This window comes from Dipodomys merriami, unplaced genomic scaffold (genome assembly GCF_024711535.1).
Source record: "Dipodomys merriami isolate MVZ:Mamm:240054 unplaced genomic scaffold, mDipMer1.0.p SCAF_14, whole genome shotgun sequence".
In the NCBI taxonomy this organism is placed as follows: Eukaryota; Metazoa; Chordata; class Mammalia; order Rodentia; family Heteromyidae; genus Dipodomys; species Dipodomys merriami.
Genome location: NW_027202715.1, coordinates 39559416 through 39577934, shown reverse-complemented (window position 1 = coordinate 39577934; position 18519 = coordinate 39559416). Strand labels below are relative to the sequence as shown.

At 46.8% G+C, this 18519-nt stretch overlaps 1 protein-coding gene across 2 annotated transcripts in view; it reads left to right on the top strand.

The window, feature by feature from the left end:
* Positions 1-700: 700 nt before the first annotated feature.
* The window catches only part of LOC138826180 (RRP12-like protein), a 38911-nt gene continuing 21092 nt past the window's right edge, over positions 701-18519 (top strand). The window contains exons 1-10 of one of the 2 annotated variants that reach the window (XM_070021328.1): positions 701-920; positions 1358-1587; positions 2921-3004; positions 7229-7305; positions 8989-9094; positions 9262-9378; positions 10426-10564; positions 10949-11076; positions 13755-13853; positions 14749-14840. In XM_070021328.1, coding sequence (XP_069877429.1) covers positions 782-920; positions 1358-1587; positions 2921-3004; positions 7229-7305; positions 8989-9094; positions 9262-9378; positions 10426-10564; positions 10949-11076; positions 13755-13853; positions 14749-14840 — 1211 coding nt within the window. In that variant the 5' untranslated portion in view covers positions 701-781. Of the gene's footprint in view, positions 921-1357; positions 1588-2856; positions 2888-2920; positions 3005-7228; positions 7306-8988; positions 9095-9261; positions 9379-10425; positions 10565-10948; positions 11077-13754; positions 13854-14748; positions 14841-18519 lie in introns of those variants that run through there. The other variant, XM_070021329.1, reaches the window with a different exon arrangement.

Genomic DNA, 18519 nt, shown 5'->3' with positions numbered 1-18519 from the left:
GACAGGAACCCCAAGAAGTGTTGCTTAAGTGATAGTTGTGCCAATCTTGAATGAAGAAGCTAAGGGAGAGTGCCCGGGCCCCGAGTTCAAGCACTGGTACTGGTACTGGCACTGGCGCGCGCAAATTGTTTTGATTTTTGGAGCTAGGGTGTCACAGTGTAGCCCAGAATAGCCTCAAATTCATTTCCTTTCCTTCCCAAGTGCTGGAATTCTAGATGTATGCTACCACAACAGGTAATTAAAAGAGTTTTTTTTTGGTTGGTTGTGGGACTTGAACTCTGGGGGCCCACGTGCTGTCCCTGAGCACTTTTGTTCAAGGCGAGCGCTCTACCACTTGAGCCACAGCGCCACTTCCAGTTTTCCGGTGGTTAATTGGAGGTAAGAGTCTCACAGACTTTCCTGCCCGGGCTGGCTTTGAACCGCGATCCTCAGATCTCAGCCTCCTGAGTAGCTAGGATTACAGGCGGGAGCCACCAGCGCCCGGCGGAACTCAGTTTTATAAAGCCTACTCCAGTGGCCAAGAACCATGGTCCTGAGGTAGGAACCCCAAGAATGCCTAGCAACAGAACTTCTTTCCTTGCGACAGGTCTCTGACACTTGATGGAAAAGTGAAGGCGGATGTTGACTGTTTTTGCCATGGTGACGGACGCGAATCCGGAAGTGACGACACCGGAAGAGGATGTGAAGCCGGTGGAGGACCCACGTGGGGCTCCGCGCGTAGTTCTGCTTCGCCGAAAGCCGGTCTTGAACTCAGCCTTAGTTTGGCCCCCGTCTAGTCCACATGGGTCGCTCCGGGAAGCTGCCCTCCGGGGTGTCGGCCAAGTTGAAGCGCTGGAAGAAAGGCCACAGCAGCGACAGCAACCCCAGCATTTGCCGCCACCGCCAGGCCGCTCGCAGCCGCTTTTTCAGCCGGCCCGCAGGTAGTCGGAGCTTCCGATCCGGGCGCGGCCGCCGGGCCGTGCGGTTCCCCGAGGGCGTGGGTCCCGCGGGTCCCGGCGGGTCCGGGTCGGTCCGGGTCCCAGGCGTTGGATGTCTGGTCTGGAGCTCACCGGGAAGGCCTGGTCCTTCAACTCTCCCAGCGGGAAAGTGACTTGTCTGGGGGCCCGCGGTGTCGGGTTCGGGCCGCGCGGCCGGCTGCCCCGCAGGCACACGCTCTTGGTGCCGGCACGCAGGAAATTGCCCAGAAACGTTCCCTTTGCCCTTGGTCTTCTGGGTTTTTAGCGTCCGGCGGGCCGCCGAGGCAGGCTGCGTTGGGGTTGGAGGGTTTCGCCGCGGGTGTGGTGGTTCTCTCGGCCGCAGGGAAATTCGGAGTAGACGTGCGGGGCTTACTTACCGTGTTCCCGCCTCGCGTTCTCAGGGAAGAGCGACCTGACGGTTGACGCCGTGAAGTTGCACAATGAGCTGCAATCGGGGTCCCTGCGGCTGGGCAAGCGCGCAGACCCTGAGACGCCCATGGAAGAAGACCCGGAGCTGGCCGTCACCGAGAAGTCCTCAGGCACGTTCCTGAGTGGCCTGTCGGACTGCACAAACGTCACCTTCAGCAAAGTGCAGCGCTTCTGGGAGTCTAACTCTGCCGCCCACAAGGAGGTAGGGACAGATGCAGGAGGTGCGGGCAGGAGAGCAGGAGCCTCCTGGCTTGTTGGCCCTCCCTCCTTCCCTCCCTCCCCCCCACTTTCTCTCTCTCTCTCTCTCTCTCTCTCTCTCTCTCTCTCTCTCTCTCTCTCTCTCTCTCTCTCGTGACAACCGCTGTTATTCCTGGATGATGTGTCATTTTCTCCTTTTCTTTGTCCCCAATAAATTGTCCACCTAAGATAAGAACTCTTTGTAAAACAATGTTTATCCTGCTAGAGAGTTAAACCCTGAGGGTCGGAATATTTTCTAGACACTTCCTTCCCTAAAGACACATAGTTACATATTTATATTTTTCTGTGTTTAAGCGAAAAGTGTCAGTGTTAGGTGATACAAATGTTACATAAGATGATACAATGCTACATGATACAAAGTGATGTAAAGAGAATAAAACGTTAGAACTTTAAAACTTCTCTCCTTTGCAGCAGCTACTACAGTGGGTCACTATGTATCTTAGACCAGCACAGTTCAATAGTAAAGACTTATATTTTCTAGAAGGTACATTAATCAGAGTGCAAGCTTTGAGCACAAAGAGGCTCAGGGATAGGGCCCAGGCCTTGAGTTCGAGTGCCAGGACAGGCAAAAAAAAAGAGGTATACTCTTCATTTGTTATTGTTGTTGAGATAGGATCTTCTTATGTAGCCCAGGCTGGTCTCAAACTCCTTCCTCCTGCCTGAATTTCCTGTGTGCTGGGTTACAATTATACACCACCACGCCCAGCCTTATTTTGCTAGATCTTTTTTGTTTTTATTCGTTTTGTCATTTGGGCTTACCAAAATATGATTATATTTTAGATGCATCATCATTTAACATTATCCCCCAGTGAACAGTTTTTCTCATCACATGTAATTGTTCATAATTTTATTTTTTTATTAGTATACATTAGTTGTGTAAAGTGGGATTTCATTATGACATCTCCATGCTTGTATCTTCATTCTTTTCAATAATTGTTACACAATGTTTAAATCTATCATTTGTTAATTAACAGTACATTATAAATTCCCTGTTGATAACTACCTGACTATTCTAATTTGTTGCTGCAGTGAACATACTTGTGCATAGACCCTTGCACACTTACGCATGTATTTCCATAAAAAATACTATAATTGGGAGTGGATCTGGCAATCATATTCTAAGACCTCTTGTTTACTAGGCCCTGTGATGTGTACCCCAGGTCTAAATGCTGCTTCCACATTGTCTGTCTGGACTTACCAAGAGATCAATTTATGAAAGAGAAAGGAAAAAAGGGGCTATGAAGGTATGTCACAGGTACTTTCTCCTTCCTGTACAGATTTGTGCTGTTCTTGCTGCTGTTACAGAGGTGATTCGCTCCCAGGGAGGGAAAGAGACTGAGACTGAGTACTTTGCTGCTCTGGTGAGTTTGATAGGGGTGGGTGTTCATAGCAGAGCTAAGCAGGTTCTAGAGAGAGAACAGATATTCCTGACTTGTGGCAATAGAGAACCATGACTTTGAGCAAGTGAGTGAAAGTACTTCTATTGTTCACAGGTGGTTTGGAAAGGCTGGTGATATTTATTCCATGATTCTTCTGTTTGCTTGCTCCCTTTTTTTTTTTTTTTTTCTTTCCTTCTTTGTTTTTTCTTTGCCAGTACAAGGGTTTTGAACACAGGAGTTATGCTTGTCTGTAGTTGCTCTATCACTTAAGCTATGCCCCCAACCCTTTCTTCTTCTTCTTTTTTTTTTTTTGGGTCCTGTCATGGGGCCTGAACTCTGGGCCTGGGTGCTTCCCTCAGCTCTTCAGCTCAAGGCTAGCGCTCTACCACTTGAGCCACAGCACCACAGCGCTTATGTGGTGCTGAGGAATCGAACCCAGGGCCTCTGGCATGCAAGGCAAACGCTCTACCACTGAGCCACCTTCCCAGCCCCAACCCCCAACCCTTTCTTCTTACCTTATTTTTCTTCTTTTTCTTTTTGTCTGAGACTGGGACTCAAATTCAATACTGATGCATCTGCTCATTGGCCAGCACTCTACAAACTGAGCTATAGCTCAACCCTCTTCTTAACTTATTATTTTTGAATAGTCTTGTTTTTGGCTTGCACTAGCCTGGACTATGGTCCTCTTCCTATAAACTTCCTAGGTAGCGAGGATGGTAGGCAGGGTCTGTACCACCATACCACCACATCTAGTTTTGTTTGCTTTATTTTTTTGGTGTTGGTCCTGGGGCTTGAACTCAGGGCCTAAGCACTGACGTTGAACTCTTTTGCTCAAAGCTAGTGCTCTACATCCAACCATAGCTCCACTTCCAGGTTTGTTTGTTTTTTTGTAGATTTTTTTTTTTTTTTTTTTGGTAACTTATTGGAGATAAGGGTCTCATGGATTTTCCTGCCTGACCGGCTTTGAACTGAGATGCTCAGATCTCAGCCTTATGAATATCTAGGATTATAGGTAGGCGCCACCATTGCCCAGACACACCCAGATTTTTTTTTTTTTATCGGTTGTGGAACTTGAACTCTGGGCCTGGCACTGTCCCTCAGCTCTTCAGCTCAAGGCTAACGCTCTACCACTTGAGCCACAGTGCCACTTACGGTTTTCTAGTGGTTTATTGGAGATAAGAGTCTCACAGACTTCCCTACCGGGCTGGCTTTGAACCTCAATCCTCAGATGTCAGCCTCCTGAGTAGCTAGGATTACAGGCATGAGCCACCAGCGGCAGCCACCCAAATTTTTAAGTTATTGAATTAGTCTCTTTCTTTTAGTGTTCTTTTAATTTAAATGTAATATATACATGTTTAAAATACTGTGGTAAAACCCATTGTTACAATTAATATATACCAAAAAACAAAGAGAATGACAGGAAAGTAAAAACAGACTTAAGCAGTGATGCCTGACAGGGTGAATGAGGATGAATATAGTTGAAGTAGATTATTTCTTTGTGTGAATGAATGTAGAATAGTGAAGCTTGCTGAAATTGTTTTAGAAGGAGAGAGAGAGAAAGGAGAAAGTTATAGGGGAGGTGAGTTTGATCACAACATGTATGCATGTGTGAAACTCACAGTGAAACCTTCCCTACAACTAATGTAATCTTTATTTTTTATTTTTATTTTTATTTTGTTTTTGTTTTTTGTTTTTGGGTCCGGTCGTGGGGCCTGAACTCTGGGCCTGGGCGCTGTTCCTCAGCTCTTCAGCTCAAGGCTAGCATTCTACCACTTGAGCCACAGCGCCACTTCCGGCTTTTTTCTTTTTGCTTAGGTGGTGCTGGGGAATTGAACCCAGGGCCTCAGGCATGCAAGGCAAGCGCTCTATCACTGAGCCACCTTCCCAGCCTCATATTTTTTATAATTTTTTTATGGGTAAATTTTATCTTGAAATTTCCATACAGGCATACAAAATACCCTATCAACCTTATCCACCTCTCAGTCACTCTCATTTATTTCCTCTTCCTTCCCTCCCTTCCTCCCTACCTCCCTCCTTCCCTCCTTCCTTCCTTCCTTTCTCTTGCTTGCTTGCTTGCTTGCTTGCTTGTCAGTTTTTGGGCTTGAATTCAGGGCCTGGACCCTGTCCTTGAGTCTCTTTGTGCTTAAGACTAGCTCTCTATTATTTAAGCCACATTGCTAGATCCCAGTTTGGTTGTTGTTGTTTTTTTCTGGTCCCGGTCATGGGGCCTGAACTCTAGGCCTGGGCCCTGTCTCTTGGCTCTTCAACTCAAGGCTAGCGCTCTACCATTTGAGAACTACAGCACCACTTCCAGCTTTTTCTGTTTATGTGGTGCTGAGGAATCAAACCCAGGGCCTCATGCATGCGAGGCAAGCACTCTACCACTAAGCCACCTTCCCAGCCCCAGATCCCAGTTTTTGAGTAGTTGATTGGAGATAAGAGTCTCACTTGGACCTTTCTGCCCAGTCTGGCTTCTAACCACAGTCTTCCAGGTCTCAGTCTCCTGAATGGCACCCGGCCCCTCCTCCCTTTTTTCCTCTTTTTTCTCTTACTGTTTTTGGTGTCAGTCTTGGGGGGTTAGACTCAGGGCCTCAGTGCTGTCCCTGAGCTTTTTGGCTTAAAGTTGTTTCTCTACTACTTGAGCTATAGCTTTGGGTAGTTAATTGGAGATGAGTCTCATGGACTTTGCTGTGGGCTGGCTTTGAACCATGATCCTCAGATCTCAGCCTCCTGAGTAGCTAGGATTACAGGCATGAACCACCGGTGCCTGGCTTTCATTCACTCTTTCTATTTACTCTCCTTGGTTTCTCTTTCTTGATCTGAAAACATGAGTTAGGTGTAAAGATCCTCTAGAAATTTTCATGCTGGATATAGTAACTCATAAATGTAGTCCTAACTGCAGAGGAGGCTGAGATTGGAATGATTGCAATTTGAGGCCAGCCTGGGCAAAAAGTCTGCAGGACCCCATCTCCACTGATTAAAAAATAAAAACATTGGGTTGGGAAGGTAGCTCAGTGGTAGAGTGCTTGTTTTGCATGCTTGAGGCCCTAGGTTCGATTCCTCAGTACCACATAAGCAGAAAAAGCTGAAGTGGAGCTGTGGCTCAAGTGGTAGTGTACTAGCCTTGAGTTTAAGAGCTGAGGGACAGCGCCCAGGTCCAGAGTTCAGGCCCCATGACTGACCAAAAAAAAAAAAAAACCAAAATACCTGAGCTGTCACTGGTGGTAGAGTGCTAGCCTTCAGCAAAAAAGCTCAGGGTCTATACCCAGGCTGAGTTTAAGACCCAGGGGTGGCACAAAAAGAAAAAAAATCTGGTCATAGTGGCATCTGCCTGCTATCCCAGCTATGAGGGAAATGTAAACAGGATTGCAGTTTAGGCTTGCTTGGCAAAAATGAAGATCCTAGTGGGAAAAAGAGAGAAAGCTGGGCACTGGTGATTCATGTCTCTAATCCTAGCTACTTGGGATGCTGAGATCTAAGGATGTTTTCAGCTCAGCTGGGGCAGAAAAGTCTTAGAGTCTCTGTCTCCAATTAGCCAGCAAACAAGCCAGACTGGAGATAGGGCCTATGTGGGAGAGCACCTGCCTGGTCACAATCTCAAGTTCAAGGCCCAATAGTGCTAAAAAATAAAATAATATCATTTCCCAAATAGAGACTTGGGGTCCATAAGAATCTTTTTTTTTTTTTTTTTTTTTTTTTTTGTCAGTCGTGGAGCTTGAACTCGGCCTGGGCGCTGTCCCTGCGCTCTTCAGCTCAAGGCGAGCGCTCTACCTCTTGAGCCACAGCGCCACTTCCGGTTTTCTAGTGGTTTATTGGATATCAGAGTCTCACGAACTTTTCTGCCCGGGGTTGGCTTTGAACCATGATCCTCAGATCTCAGCCTCCTGAGTAGCTAGGATTACAGGCGTGAGCCACTGGCGCCCAGCTCATAAGAACCTTATAAGGGTTCAACTTGGTCAAAATTATTTCCATTGAGATATCTGAATATTCGTAATTTACTTTTTTTACTATTGAGTTTGCCAGAAGTCATGGATATCTAAGGGCATTTTTTATTTTTAACATTATCTGGCAGTTGAATTGTGCTTATGAACTTCTGACACAATAATTCTTGGTTGTAATTGCTCTCTTGGCTCCCTTCTCTGCCTCTGCTTTCCTAACTGTAATGTGCCACTTTACCCATTTACATCCCCTCCATCTGGCCCTCAGATGACTACAATGGAAGCAGTGGAGTCCCCAGAGTCTCTGGCTGCTGTCACTTACCTATTGAATCTTGTCCTGAAGCGGTAAGTCCTGGTTATAGTGTGATCCCCAGGTGTGTAGAGTAAAGAAGGGAATGTGCACAGGAGAAGTAGGATGGAGAATTGTTCTCTAAAAAGATACTTGAGGGGCTGGGAAGGTAGCTCAGTGGTAGAGTGTTGCCTCGCATGCATGAGGCCCTGGGTTCAATTCCTCAGCACCACATAAGCAGAAAAAGCTGGAAGTGGTGCTGTGGCTCAAGTGGTAAAGTGTTGGCCTTGAGCTAAAGAGCTCAAGGACAGCGCCCAGGCCCAGAGTTCAGGCCCCACAACCGACCAAAAAAGAAAAAAAAAGATACTTGAGACTGGGAATGTGGCTTAGTGGTAGAGTGCCTGCTTAGCATGCATGAAGCCCTGGGTTCAATTCCTTAGTACCACATAAACAGAAAAAGCCAGAAGTAGTGCTGTGGCTCAAGTTGTAAGTGTACTAGCCTTGAGCAAAAGAAGCTCAAGGACAGTACCCAGGCCCTGAGTCCAAGCTCCAGGACTGGCAAAAAAAAAAAAAAAAAAAGCTGGGCACAGTGGCTCACACCAGTAAAATCCTAGCTACTCAGGAGGCTGAGATCTGAGAATCTTAGTTAAGAGCCAGCCAGGCAGGAAAGTATGTGAGACTCTTATCTCCAATTAACCACTAGAAAATCAGAAGTGGCACTCTGGCTCAAGTGGTAGAATGCTAGCTTTGAGCTGAAGAGCTCAGCACCCAGGCTGAGTTCAAGTCCCACAACTGACAAAAAAACCTGAAAGGCTGAGTTTGGTGGCCTGTAATCTCATCTAGCTTAAATGGTAGAGCACTTACACTAGCAACTGTGTGAAGACCTGTGCTTAAAGCCAGTACTGTACTTGGGATGCTAAGGCAAGAACATGTTTGAGGACAGCATGGGCTATATAGTGAGACTGTGTAAAGAAAAGATTCTTAGCTGGATGCTGTGGCTCCTATAATCCTAGCTACTCAGGAAGCTGTGATCTGAGGATCTGGCTTTGAAGCCAGCCCAGGCAGGACCGTGTGAGACTCAGATCTCTACTCAACCATCAAAAAGCCAGAAGTGGAAGTATGGCTCAAGTGGTAGAGCCCTAGCCTTGAACAAAAAAACTGAAGGACAGTGTACAGGCCCTGAGTTGAAGCCTTAGTGCCAGAAGATTTCTGAGTTCTCACATGACTATATTGTAAAACTGTATGAATATACTTACTACTACTGAATTGAGCACTTTGACATAGTTAAGATGTATGTACTACATACATAATTTATTACAATAGTAAATTTACAATAGCAATTTAAGAAGATACTCAAGTTTCTGGGTAGTATTGTACATTGGGATGTGGGAGTGGCTTGGGTCTGAGTGAATGTTCATGCCTAGGGAGATGTCAGCTCTGGGAAGTGAATGGGTAAGGAGAAGGCATAGGGAGAGGGTTCAGGGAACGGACCTTCACAGAGGGGACAGAGGGTTGATACGCGTCATGAAAGGAGTTTGTGAGGAGTGAGAAGATGAGGGAAGATGAGAAGTCATGGGAAGTAGACTGAAATGAGTGTCAGGAAGGATGAGCTCCTCTCCTGAGTGACTGAGTCAGTAGCACTCCTATGGTAGTCCAACTCCTTCCTGAGCTTCACCGAGACCTGCGCCAGTTGCATTTCAAAGTTGCCGCTGGATTAACTCTTCTCATTCTCCCCACAGAGTGCCCAGCCCTGTGCTCATTAAAAAGTTCTCAGATACCTCCAAAGCCTTCATGGACATCATGTCTGCCCAGGCCAGCAGTGGCTCCACCTCTGCCCTCCGATGGGTCAGTCTATGTCTCTCTGAGCCCCCTGCATTTCCCCATGAGGGGTTCCGACACTTTAGATCCTTAGGCAGATCCCTTTGAGATTTTCTGGGGTTGCTGAGAACCTGGGATCTCTTTCCCTCTCAGCTGAGGCTGGTGATCCTGAGACACTCTAACTCTTCTTTAAGGTCCTGTCCTGCCTGGCTACCCTCCTGCGGAAGCAAGACCTGGAGGCCTGGGGGTATCCCCTGACCCTTCAGGTATACCATGGGCTGCAGAGCTTCACCGTGCATGCCAAGCCCAAGGTGAGATCAGTGCATTCCAGAAGATGGGGAGGATCTGGCCTGTGTGAGTGGGATTACAGAGATGACCCTGAGTGCTGGGCTCTTGCTCAGCGTCTCTTTTCTGCCTGTAAGGCTTCAATCTGAGTCAGCCTCTCTCCAGCAGGGGATCAATGTCAGGCCCTCAGAATCTCTCTCATGCCTCCTCAGCCAGTAACCTGTTGACTTGTTGGTCTCCTAGTATGTCTCTGTCTTGGCAAGGAGGGTGGCATCCTAAGTTGGATTTTGGATTCAGCAGTGTTGGCACTCTGAGAGAGTTACTCATGTCTCTAAACTTGGGATTCCTGGCTATAAAATAGGGATGGTCATTTCAACTTTGCTGCAGGGTTGTGAGGAGGCTGCAGTGTTTCTCAGATTTGATGCAGTGCCTGGCATATAGTAGATGCTCAGTAAATGGGGGCTGACCACCTTTTTTCTCCAGAAATTTATGTTCGGGGCATAGAAAAATAATTACTAACCCAGAATCCTTCATTTGTGCTAAGAAGCAGTTAGGACAGGGAGTCTTACATCTTCTTTCCTGTGTGTCCACGTGATGATTCCTACCTTCTGGGTCAGGATCAATGCTGAAATGTCACTTCACTGGAATAGCACCTTCCTGACCACTCTATACAAAGTTTTCTAAAACCTTTTTCTTTTTGCCAAGTATTTTCTGTCAGCTGATGTGTAGTTTACTCTGCTTCTCCTGTGGAGTATGAGTTGTCTATTATGTTTCATGTCTGTTTGTAAATACCTAGAACAGTGCCTGGCTTGTGCTACTCTGTATTTACTGGCTGTTTGACTGGATAAATCTCTGGTAGGTAGATGAGGGCAATGGAACTGAGATTATAAAGCCGGGCTTCTTCTGGGCCATTAGGTAAGTTCGTAGAGAGCTCAGGATTCTGTACCTGAGAAAGCCAGCAGAGTAACGGGTATGTAGTAGGTGTTCAGTCAGTGCTTGCTTATTGGTAGCTGTTATAGGCACCCAATATTCGGTAGAATGTTGATCCCCTTTCCCCTTTTCTTGCCCCTCAGATTCGGAAGGCTGCCCAGCATGGAGTATGCTCAGTTCTCAAGGGCAGTGACTTCATGTTTGGTGAAAAGGTCCCTGCTCATCATCCTGCTGCTGTCTCCACCGCCAAGTTCTGCATCCAGGAGATTGAGAAGGCTGGAGGTGGGACAGCCAGGCCCTGGGCCGGGGTAGGGGAAGTGATGAGGACGATTAGTAATAGAACTCTCCATTTGCCTGATGCTGGTGATTCGCAGCTATAATCCTAGCTACTCAAAGCTTAAGATAAGGAGAATCTTTGTTTAAGACCAGTTTGGGGAAGAGAAGTTCACCAGATTCCATCTCCAAAATAATGAACAAGTAGTGGCTGAAGTGATAGAGCATTAGCCTTGAGCAAAAAGAAGCTCAGGGACAGTGCCCAGTACTAGCACACAAAAAACAGACACAAACAAAATAATGAAAAGAAAGCAAGGATGATATAACTCAAGTAGCAGACTGCCAGATTAGCAAGTGTGAGGCAGAGTTCAAATCTCTCTGTTTCTCTGTCAGGCTCCAAGGAGGCTACCACCATGCTACACATGCTGACACTGCTAAAGGACGTGCTACCCTGCTTCCCTGAAGGCCTGGTGAAGAGTTGCAGTGAGACTCTCCTACGCGTCATGACCTTGAGCCATGTGGTAAGCTCAGGCCACAAGAAGGTGGTCCCATAGTGGTTCCATTTGGGTACCCACTGGACAGGCAGAAAGCAGGACCTAGGGCCGGGCAAAGTGGAATATACCTGTAGTCCCAGCTATTTGGTAGACTGAGACAGCAGGACAGTCTGAGCCTAAAAGTTTAAAACCAGGTTGCTAAACATTGAAGCAACTCAGTCCTTACAGCAGGACCTAGCATCTTTCTTCCCTGACCCTACTCTTTTTTTTTTTTTTGCCAGTCCTGGGCTTGAACTCTAGGTCTGGGCACTGTCCCTCAGCTCTTCAGCTCAAGGCAAGCACTCTACCACTTGAGCCACAGCACCACTTCTGGCTTTTTCTGCTTATGTGGTGCTGAGGAATGGAACCCAGGGCCTCATGCATGCAAGGCAAGCACTCTACCACTGAGCCACCTTCCCAGCACCCCCTGACCCTACTCTTAAGGTAAAACCAAGGATACTTATTCATCCATCATATCATCCACGAGTCAGGATATGGCTGAACTATCTCATGGTCCTGGTCTAGTTAGAAGCTGATTTCACAGATCAGGTCAGCATGAGTAACTGATGGATCCGTAAAGTGTCATTTCAGCTGAGGAAGCTAAGGGCTGGAGGATCACAGTTCCAAGCCAGGCTGAGCAGAAAACTGCAAGACTCTATCTCCAGTTAACCAGCAGAATACTGGCTAAAGATATGCCTAAGTGGTAGAGCACCAGCTGGGTGTGAAAAAGCCAAATAGTAGTTTGGGAAACTGACTACAAGTCCTGGTACCAGTACATGCACATTCATGTACACCACACACACAAAGAAAAAAACTTACGGTTGTAGTTCAGTGGTAGAGATCAAGTTCAGCGTCCGGGGTTCCATCCACAAGCTGGCAAAACAATAGTAATAAATAATTGAAAGTCTCAAATCTCTTTTTCCCCAACTCTCATTTCCTAATGGTACAAATAGTTGGCTGTAGATCCTTTTATATGTTTCCTCTTTGGATAAACGAATATACATAGAAAGTACATAAATAGGGGCTGGGAGGGGCTGGGAAGGTGGCTCAGTGGTAGAGCGCTTGCCTTGCATGCCTGAGACCCTGGGTTCGATTCCTCAGCACCACATAAGCAAAAAGAAAAAAGCCGGAAGTGGCGCTGTGGCTCAAGTGGTAGAGCGCTAGCCTTGAGCTGAAGAGCTGAGGGACAGTGCCCAGGCCCAGAGTTCAGGCCCCACGACCGGACCCAAAAAAAAAACAAAAAACAAAAAAAAAAACAAATAGGGGCTGGGAAAGTGGCTCAGTGGTAGAGCGTTTGCCTTGCATGCCTGAGGCCCTGGGTTCGATTCCTCAGCACCACATAAGCAAAAAGAAAAAAGCCGGAAGTGGTGCTGTGGCTCAAGTGGTAGAGCACTAGCCTTGAGCTGAAGAGCTGAGGGACAGCACCCAGGCTCAGAGTTCAGGCCCCACGACCAGACCCCCCCCCCCCAAAAAAAAAGTACATAAATATGTCTTTATAGTGTGTATATCACTTATAATGTCTATTTCATTGTTTATCACTGCTGAGGATTGAAAACCCAGGGTCTTGAATATACTAAGCATTGTGTCACTGAGGTATGCCTCAAGCTGGCTATGTATATTTTGCATTTTTAGTCATTTTTTGTCTGTTTCTCCATTGTTACTATTTTATATTATATAAAGATTTTTTGATTTATTTGCTTTATTTTCTTTCTTTTTTGTTTGTGTGTGGGGCTAGGGATGGTGCCCAGGACCTTGTGTATACTGGGCAAGTGCTTTATCCCTGAGCAACATCCCTAGACTATCTAAATCATTTCAATTTTTTTCAGTCGCTCCCAATTCTTTTTTTCTTGCTCGTGGCTGGCAACTCTTTTTTCCAGTTGAGCGACACCTTCACTACTGGCCTTTTTATGGCTCATTAAGGATAAGAGAGTCTCAGATTTGTATTCCTAGGCTGGCTTCAAACCTTAATCCTCAAATCTCAGCCTCCTGAATAGCTAGAATTACAGGTCTGAGCCACTGCCACCCCATTGCAATTTCTCATTAAAGTGTTCAAAGCTGGGTGCCAGTGGCTTGCACCTATAATTCTGACTACTCAGGGCTGGGAAGGTGGCTCAGTGGTAGAGCGCTTGCCTTGCATGCCTGAGGCCCTGGGTTCGTTTCCTCAGCACCACATAAGCAAAAAGAAAAAAGCCGGAAGTGGCGCTGTGGCTCAAGTGGTAGAGTGCTAGCCTTGAGCTGAAGAGCTGAGGGACAGCGCCCAGGCCCAGAGTTCAGGCCCCACGACCGGACCCAAAAAAAAAAAAAAAAAATTCTGACTACTCAGGAGGTTGAGATCTGAGGATCACAGTTCAAAGCTGGCCCAGGAAGACAAATCTGAGAAACTCTTCCCTCCAAGTAACCACCAAAAAAGCCATAAATGAAGCTGTGGCTTAAGTAATACAGTACTAGTCTTGAACAAAAGCTCAAGGACAGTGCCCAGACCCTGAGTTCAAGCACTAGGACCTGCACACACAAAATGACAGTGATTATTGTAGCTAGATGTGTGAAGCATATTTTAAGTATAAGGGCTGTGGCTTCTTTGTAGCTCATCTGGTAATGTGAGAGGTCAAGGGATTTAGGGCAGCTGTGGAGTCTGTGTTATCTCTCAAATCCTGTGTGTCTTTCAGCTGGTGACTGCCTGTGCCATGCAGGCCTTCCACAATCTCTTCCATGCCAAACCTAGCTTGGGCACCCTATCAGCAGAGCTCAACGCCCAGATTATCACGGTGAGTCCTGATGGAGAGGAGACCCTACCAGGTGGGTCCCTAAGGAAGCTGTGATGGAAGAACTGGAGCTGCTCCCTATCTTCAAGTTGAGGGTGGATGGCTGAGCTGCTCCAGTGGAGTAGACCAATAAATAGCTATGCAGACCTTTGTTGTCATCTCAGTATCCACTGGAGCTGGGGTCTGGCTCTTTGGTTTCAGTATGGTCACATGGTTATAGATAACAAGTTATCTATAACTTTTTTTTTTTTTTTTTTTGGTCGGTCATGAGGCTTGACCTCTGGGCCTGAGCACTGTCCCTCAGCTCTTCAGCTCAAGGCTAATGCTCTGCCACTTGAGCTACAGTACCACTTCCGGTTTTCTGGTGGTTTATTGGAGATAAGAGTTTCATGGACTTGCCTGCCCAGGCTGGTTTTGAACCTTGATCCTCAGATCTCAGCCTCCTGAGTAACTAGGATTACAGGCGTGAGCCACCAGCACCTGGCTTTGTTCAGGGTTCTTTTTTTTTTTTTTTTTTTTTCCGGCTTTTTTTCTTTTTGCTTATGTGGAATTGAACCCAGGGCCTCATGCATGCAAGGCAAGCGCTGTACCACTGAGCCACCTTCCCTGCCCCTGTTCAGGGTTTTTGACCCCCTAGCCGCCCCCATTCCCAGATTTGTTTATGAACTGTTTCTCTTCATGTGCATTTCCCTGGAGAAGGGCTCTAGTTTTTATCAGAACTACAGAAGGTTTGTGAGTCAACCGGGTGTCTGCTTCTAGAGCATCAGGACTGGAAGGACGTCACGAAACAGGGAATGTCAGGAGGGCTGGGAGTCCCAGCCTGTGACTGCTGGTGTCCTGGGGCTATTGCTGACATGCTTTCTTTTTCACATATCTGCTTACTATGTCTTACCTCTAGGCCTTATATGACTACATTCCCAGTGAAAATGATCTACAACCCCTATTGGCCTGGCTAAAGGTCATGGAGAAAGCCCATATCAACCTGGTCAGGTAAGAATAAGGCAGAGGAGCACCATAGGACTGTCTCCAGGCTGCTAGCTTTGCATACAGATGGGAGGAATGTGCACAGCTGGAGAGGTCAGCTGGCTTCCTTGGCATTGGTTGTTCCACATGGAGTTTGCCACACATCAGCTCTGGCTCTAGGAAGCACTAGGAAATGGATTGTGCCTGGTTTAGTTCCTTTCCCACCAGAGTGTTCTGCCAACTGGCTGTGAGCAGCCACATGGTATGCTGAAAGCACTGCAGTCTGGGTTGGGACTGAGGGTTTGGGGTTTTGTTTTGTTTTTGCTTGTACTAGGACTTGAATTCAGGGCCTTATGCTTTCATTTGGCTTCTTCTGCTCACAAATTGTGTTTTCCCACTTCAGCCACACCTCTGGTCTTGATTCTTGCTACACCCTGGTTTTGCCACCCTGCATACTAGGTTTTTCCACCAGGGTATATCTGCACTACCAGACCAGTCTCCATCAGGGCTGATGATTCCATCCTCTGGGCTTCATAGTCCTGAATCCAGCTATTGCTTTCTGTGTCTGCATGCATTCATGATTTCGCTTTCCTGAAATAATATTGGGAAGTACACAGTAGTCAGTGTGCCACCTACAAAGAGACATTCTGACTGGAGGGAGTGTCTCTAAATCTGGTGGCTTCCACCAGTGGCTCTACTTATTTGAATCTGTCTTCTTTCCCATGAAGGCTGTCCCTGTCCTGCTCTGAACTAGTCCATGCTGAGCACTTTGTCTGTTGGTTTGTCTCCCTAGTCATAATGGCCATTCAAGGCAAGGTGTCAGCCCTGATTTAGGAACCAGAAGCTGAGGTCTGGGGGCAGAGCTTAAGTAGTTCATGACTATCAAGTGTTATCTCAAACCTCAGTTCCAAAAGGTAGGAGGAAAAGGGGCTGGGAAGGTGGCTCAGTGGTAGAGCGCTTGCCTTGCATGCCTTAGGCCCTGGGTTCAATTCCTCAGCACCACGTAAGCAAAAAAGAAAAAAGCCAGAAGTGGCGCTGTGGCTCAAGTGGTAGAGCACTAGCCTTGAGCTGAAGAGCTGAGGGACAGCGCTCAGGCCCAGAGTTCAGGTCCCACGACTGGACCCAAAAACAAACAAACAAAAGGTAGGCGGAAAAAACAAAACTAGAAGCTGAAGCTGTGTGTGTTAAGTAGTCACACAGCTGCCACAGCTTCTAGGCAATTATCCTTTTAACTGAAGAGATAAGAAGTGGCTGAGTCATTCTCAGGACTTGTTCTATAGGAGCATACCTACAGTTGTGCCCTGAAATATGTCTTAGGATACTATAGCAGGGGCTGGGAAGATGGCTCAGTAGTAGAGTGCTTGCCTTGCATGCATAAGGCCCTGGGTTCGATTCCTCAGCCCTACATAAGCAGAAAAAGCTGGAAGTGGTGCTGTGGCTCAAGTAGTGCTCAAATAGAGCACTAGCCTTGAGCTGAAGAGCTGAGGGACAACGCCCTGGCCTAGAGATCAGGCCCTATGACCAGCAAAAAAGAAAGAAAAAAGATACTGTAGCAGAAGCCAGTAGCCAAAACAAACAAATAAACAAAAAAAACCCAAAAGCTAGAATGACCCCTGTCCTATTGCCGTGTGGAGCCAGGAAGATTAAATACAGGCATGAGCAAGAGAAGGGATGAAGTAGAGCTGGATGTGGTGGTACAGCACTGTAATTGCAGTCCTCAGGAAGTAGAGGCAGGAGGATTGCAAATTTGAGTTAGCTTGTACTACATAGTGAGTGACACCAGTGTGATCTACATAGGAGACCCTGTATTAAGTGAGGGGGGGAGAAAAACAAGGAAGTAGTTGTGTATATGCTCCTATGAAAAGTCCAAGGGCCTCGGATGGTGGCTTAGTGGTAGAGTGCTGCCTTGCATGCATGAGTCCTTGGGTTTGATTCCTCAGCACCACATAATCAGAAAAAGCTGGAATTGGCACTGTGGTTCAAATGGTAGAGCACTAGCCTTGAGCTGAAGAGTTGAGGGACAGCGCCAAGGCCCAGAGTTCAGGCCCCATGACAGACAAAAAAAAAAAAAAAAAGAAAAGAAAAGAAAAAAGAACTCCAAGATATAGTGAGAAGACAAAGTGCAGAACTGCAGGTGCAGTGCCAGGGTATGAATCCTCACATCACTAGACTAGGCTGGGTAGTCTTGGCAAGTTCTTGACTTTTCTGTGTCTGAACTTCCTTATCTAAAAAGTAGGAATAACAAGCTCACTTCACTATTTGTTACAAGGTTTCAGTGACTGAATGCATATTTTTACATCAGTGGTTCATATGTGACCTAATATCAATGTTAACAGTACAGATTATTTTGTTCTGAAAGAGGCTGGGCATGGTAGCATAGGCCTGTAATCCTTGGTATTTGAGAGGTGGAGCATAAAGGATCAGAGCCATGCCTGGTCCAGGTGGCTCATACCTGTAATCCTAGCTACTCAGGAGGCTGAGATCTGAGGATTCAGGTTCAAAGCCAGCCCGGGCAGGAAAGTCCATGAGACTGTTATCTCCAGAAAACCAGAAGTGGTGCTGTGGCTCAAGTGGTAGAGTGCTAGCCTTGAGTTGAAGAGCTGAAGGACAGCACCCAAGCCCAGAGTTCTAGCCCCATGACCCCCCCCCCCCAAAAAAAAAAAAAATCAGGGCCGGGGCTGGGAAGGTGGCTCAGTGGTAGAGCGCTTGCCTTGCATGCCTTAGGCCCTGGGTTCGATTCTTCAGCACCACATAAGCAAAAAGAAAAAAGCCGGAAGTGGCGCTGTGGCTCAAGTGGTAGAGTGCTAGCCTTGAGCTGAAGAGCTGAGGGACAGCACTCAGGCCCAGAGTTCAAGCCCCACAACCAGACCCCAAAAAAAAAAAATCAGGGCCAACCAGGGAAAAAAAAGTTTGAGACCATATATCAACAAATAAATCAGGTACAATTTTTCAGGTTTATAATTTCAGCAACTTGAGTGATAATAAAACAACAAAAAACCTGAAAGGCTGGGCAAGAGCACTAACAAGTTGGAAGCTTGTCTGTAGTCTGGACTATGTAGTAAGATGTCAAAAGTAAAAGCTGGGTGCCAGTAGCTCACATACCTATAATCCTTACTACTTAGGAGGCTGAAACCTAAGGATCTGTATTCAAAGCCGGTGGGAAAGATGAGACATTCCTATCTCCCATTAATTGCCAAAAAAGCAAAAATGGAGCTGTGGCTCAAGTGGTCTTGAGCAAAAACGCTTAGAGTCACTGCCCAGGTTCTGAGTTTAAGCGCTAGGACCAGCACCAAAATAAAAACCCAAAAAATGGTGGGGGAGATGGAGGGAGAACACTACTTTGAAGAGTATTTTCTGGGGCTGGGAAGGTGGTAGAGTGATTGCCTTGCATGCCTGAGGCCCTGGGTTCGATTCCTCAGCACCACATAAACAAAAAGAAAAAAGCCGGAAGTGGCGCTGTGGCTCAAGTGGTAGAATGCTAGCCTTGAGCTTAAGAGCTGAAGGACAGCACTCAGGCCCAGAGTTCAGTCCCCACGACTGGACTCCCCCCCCCCCCCCCCAAAAAAAAAAAAAAAAAAAAGTATTTTCCCTGGGAGGTCCACCAGAGAGTCAGGCCAAGAATAAAGATGACATATCCTTCACTCTACTCTGAAGACCTGTTTGAATTTTTCACCACACGTGTTACTGCATGGACAATATGCCTTTA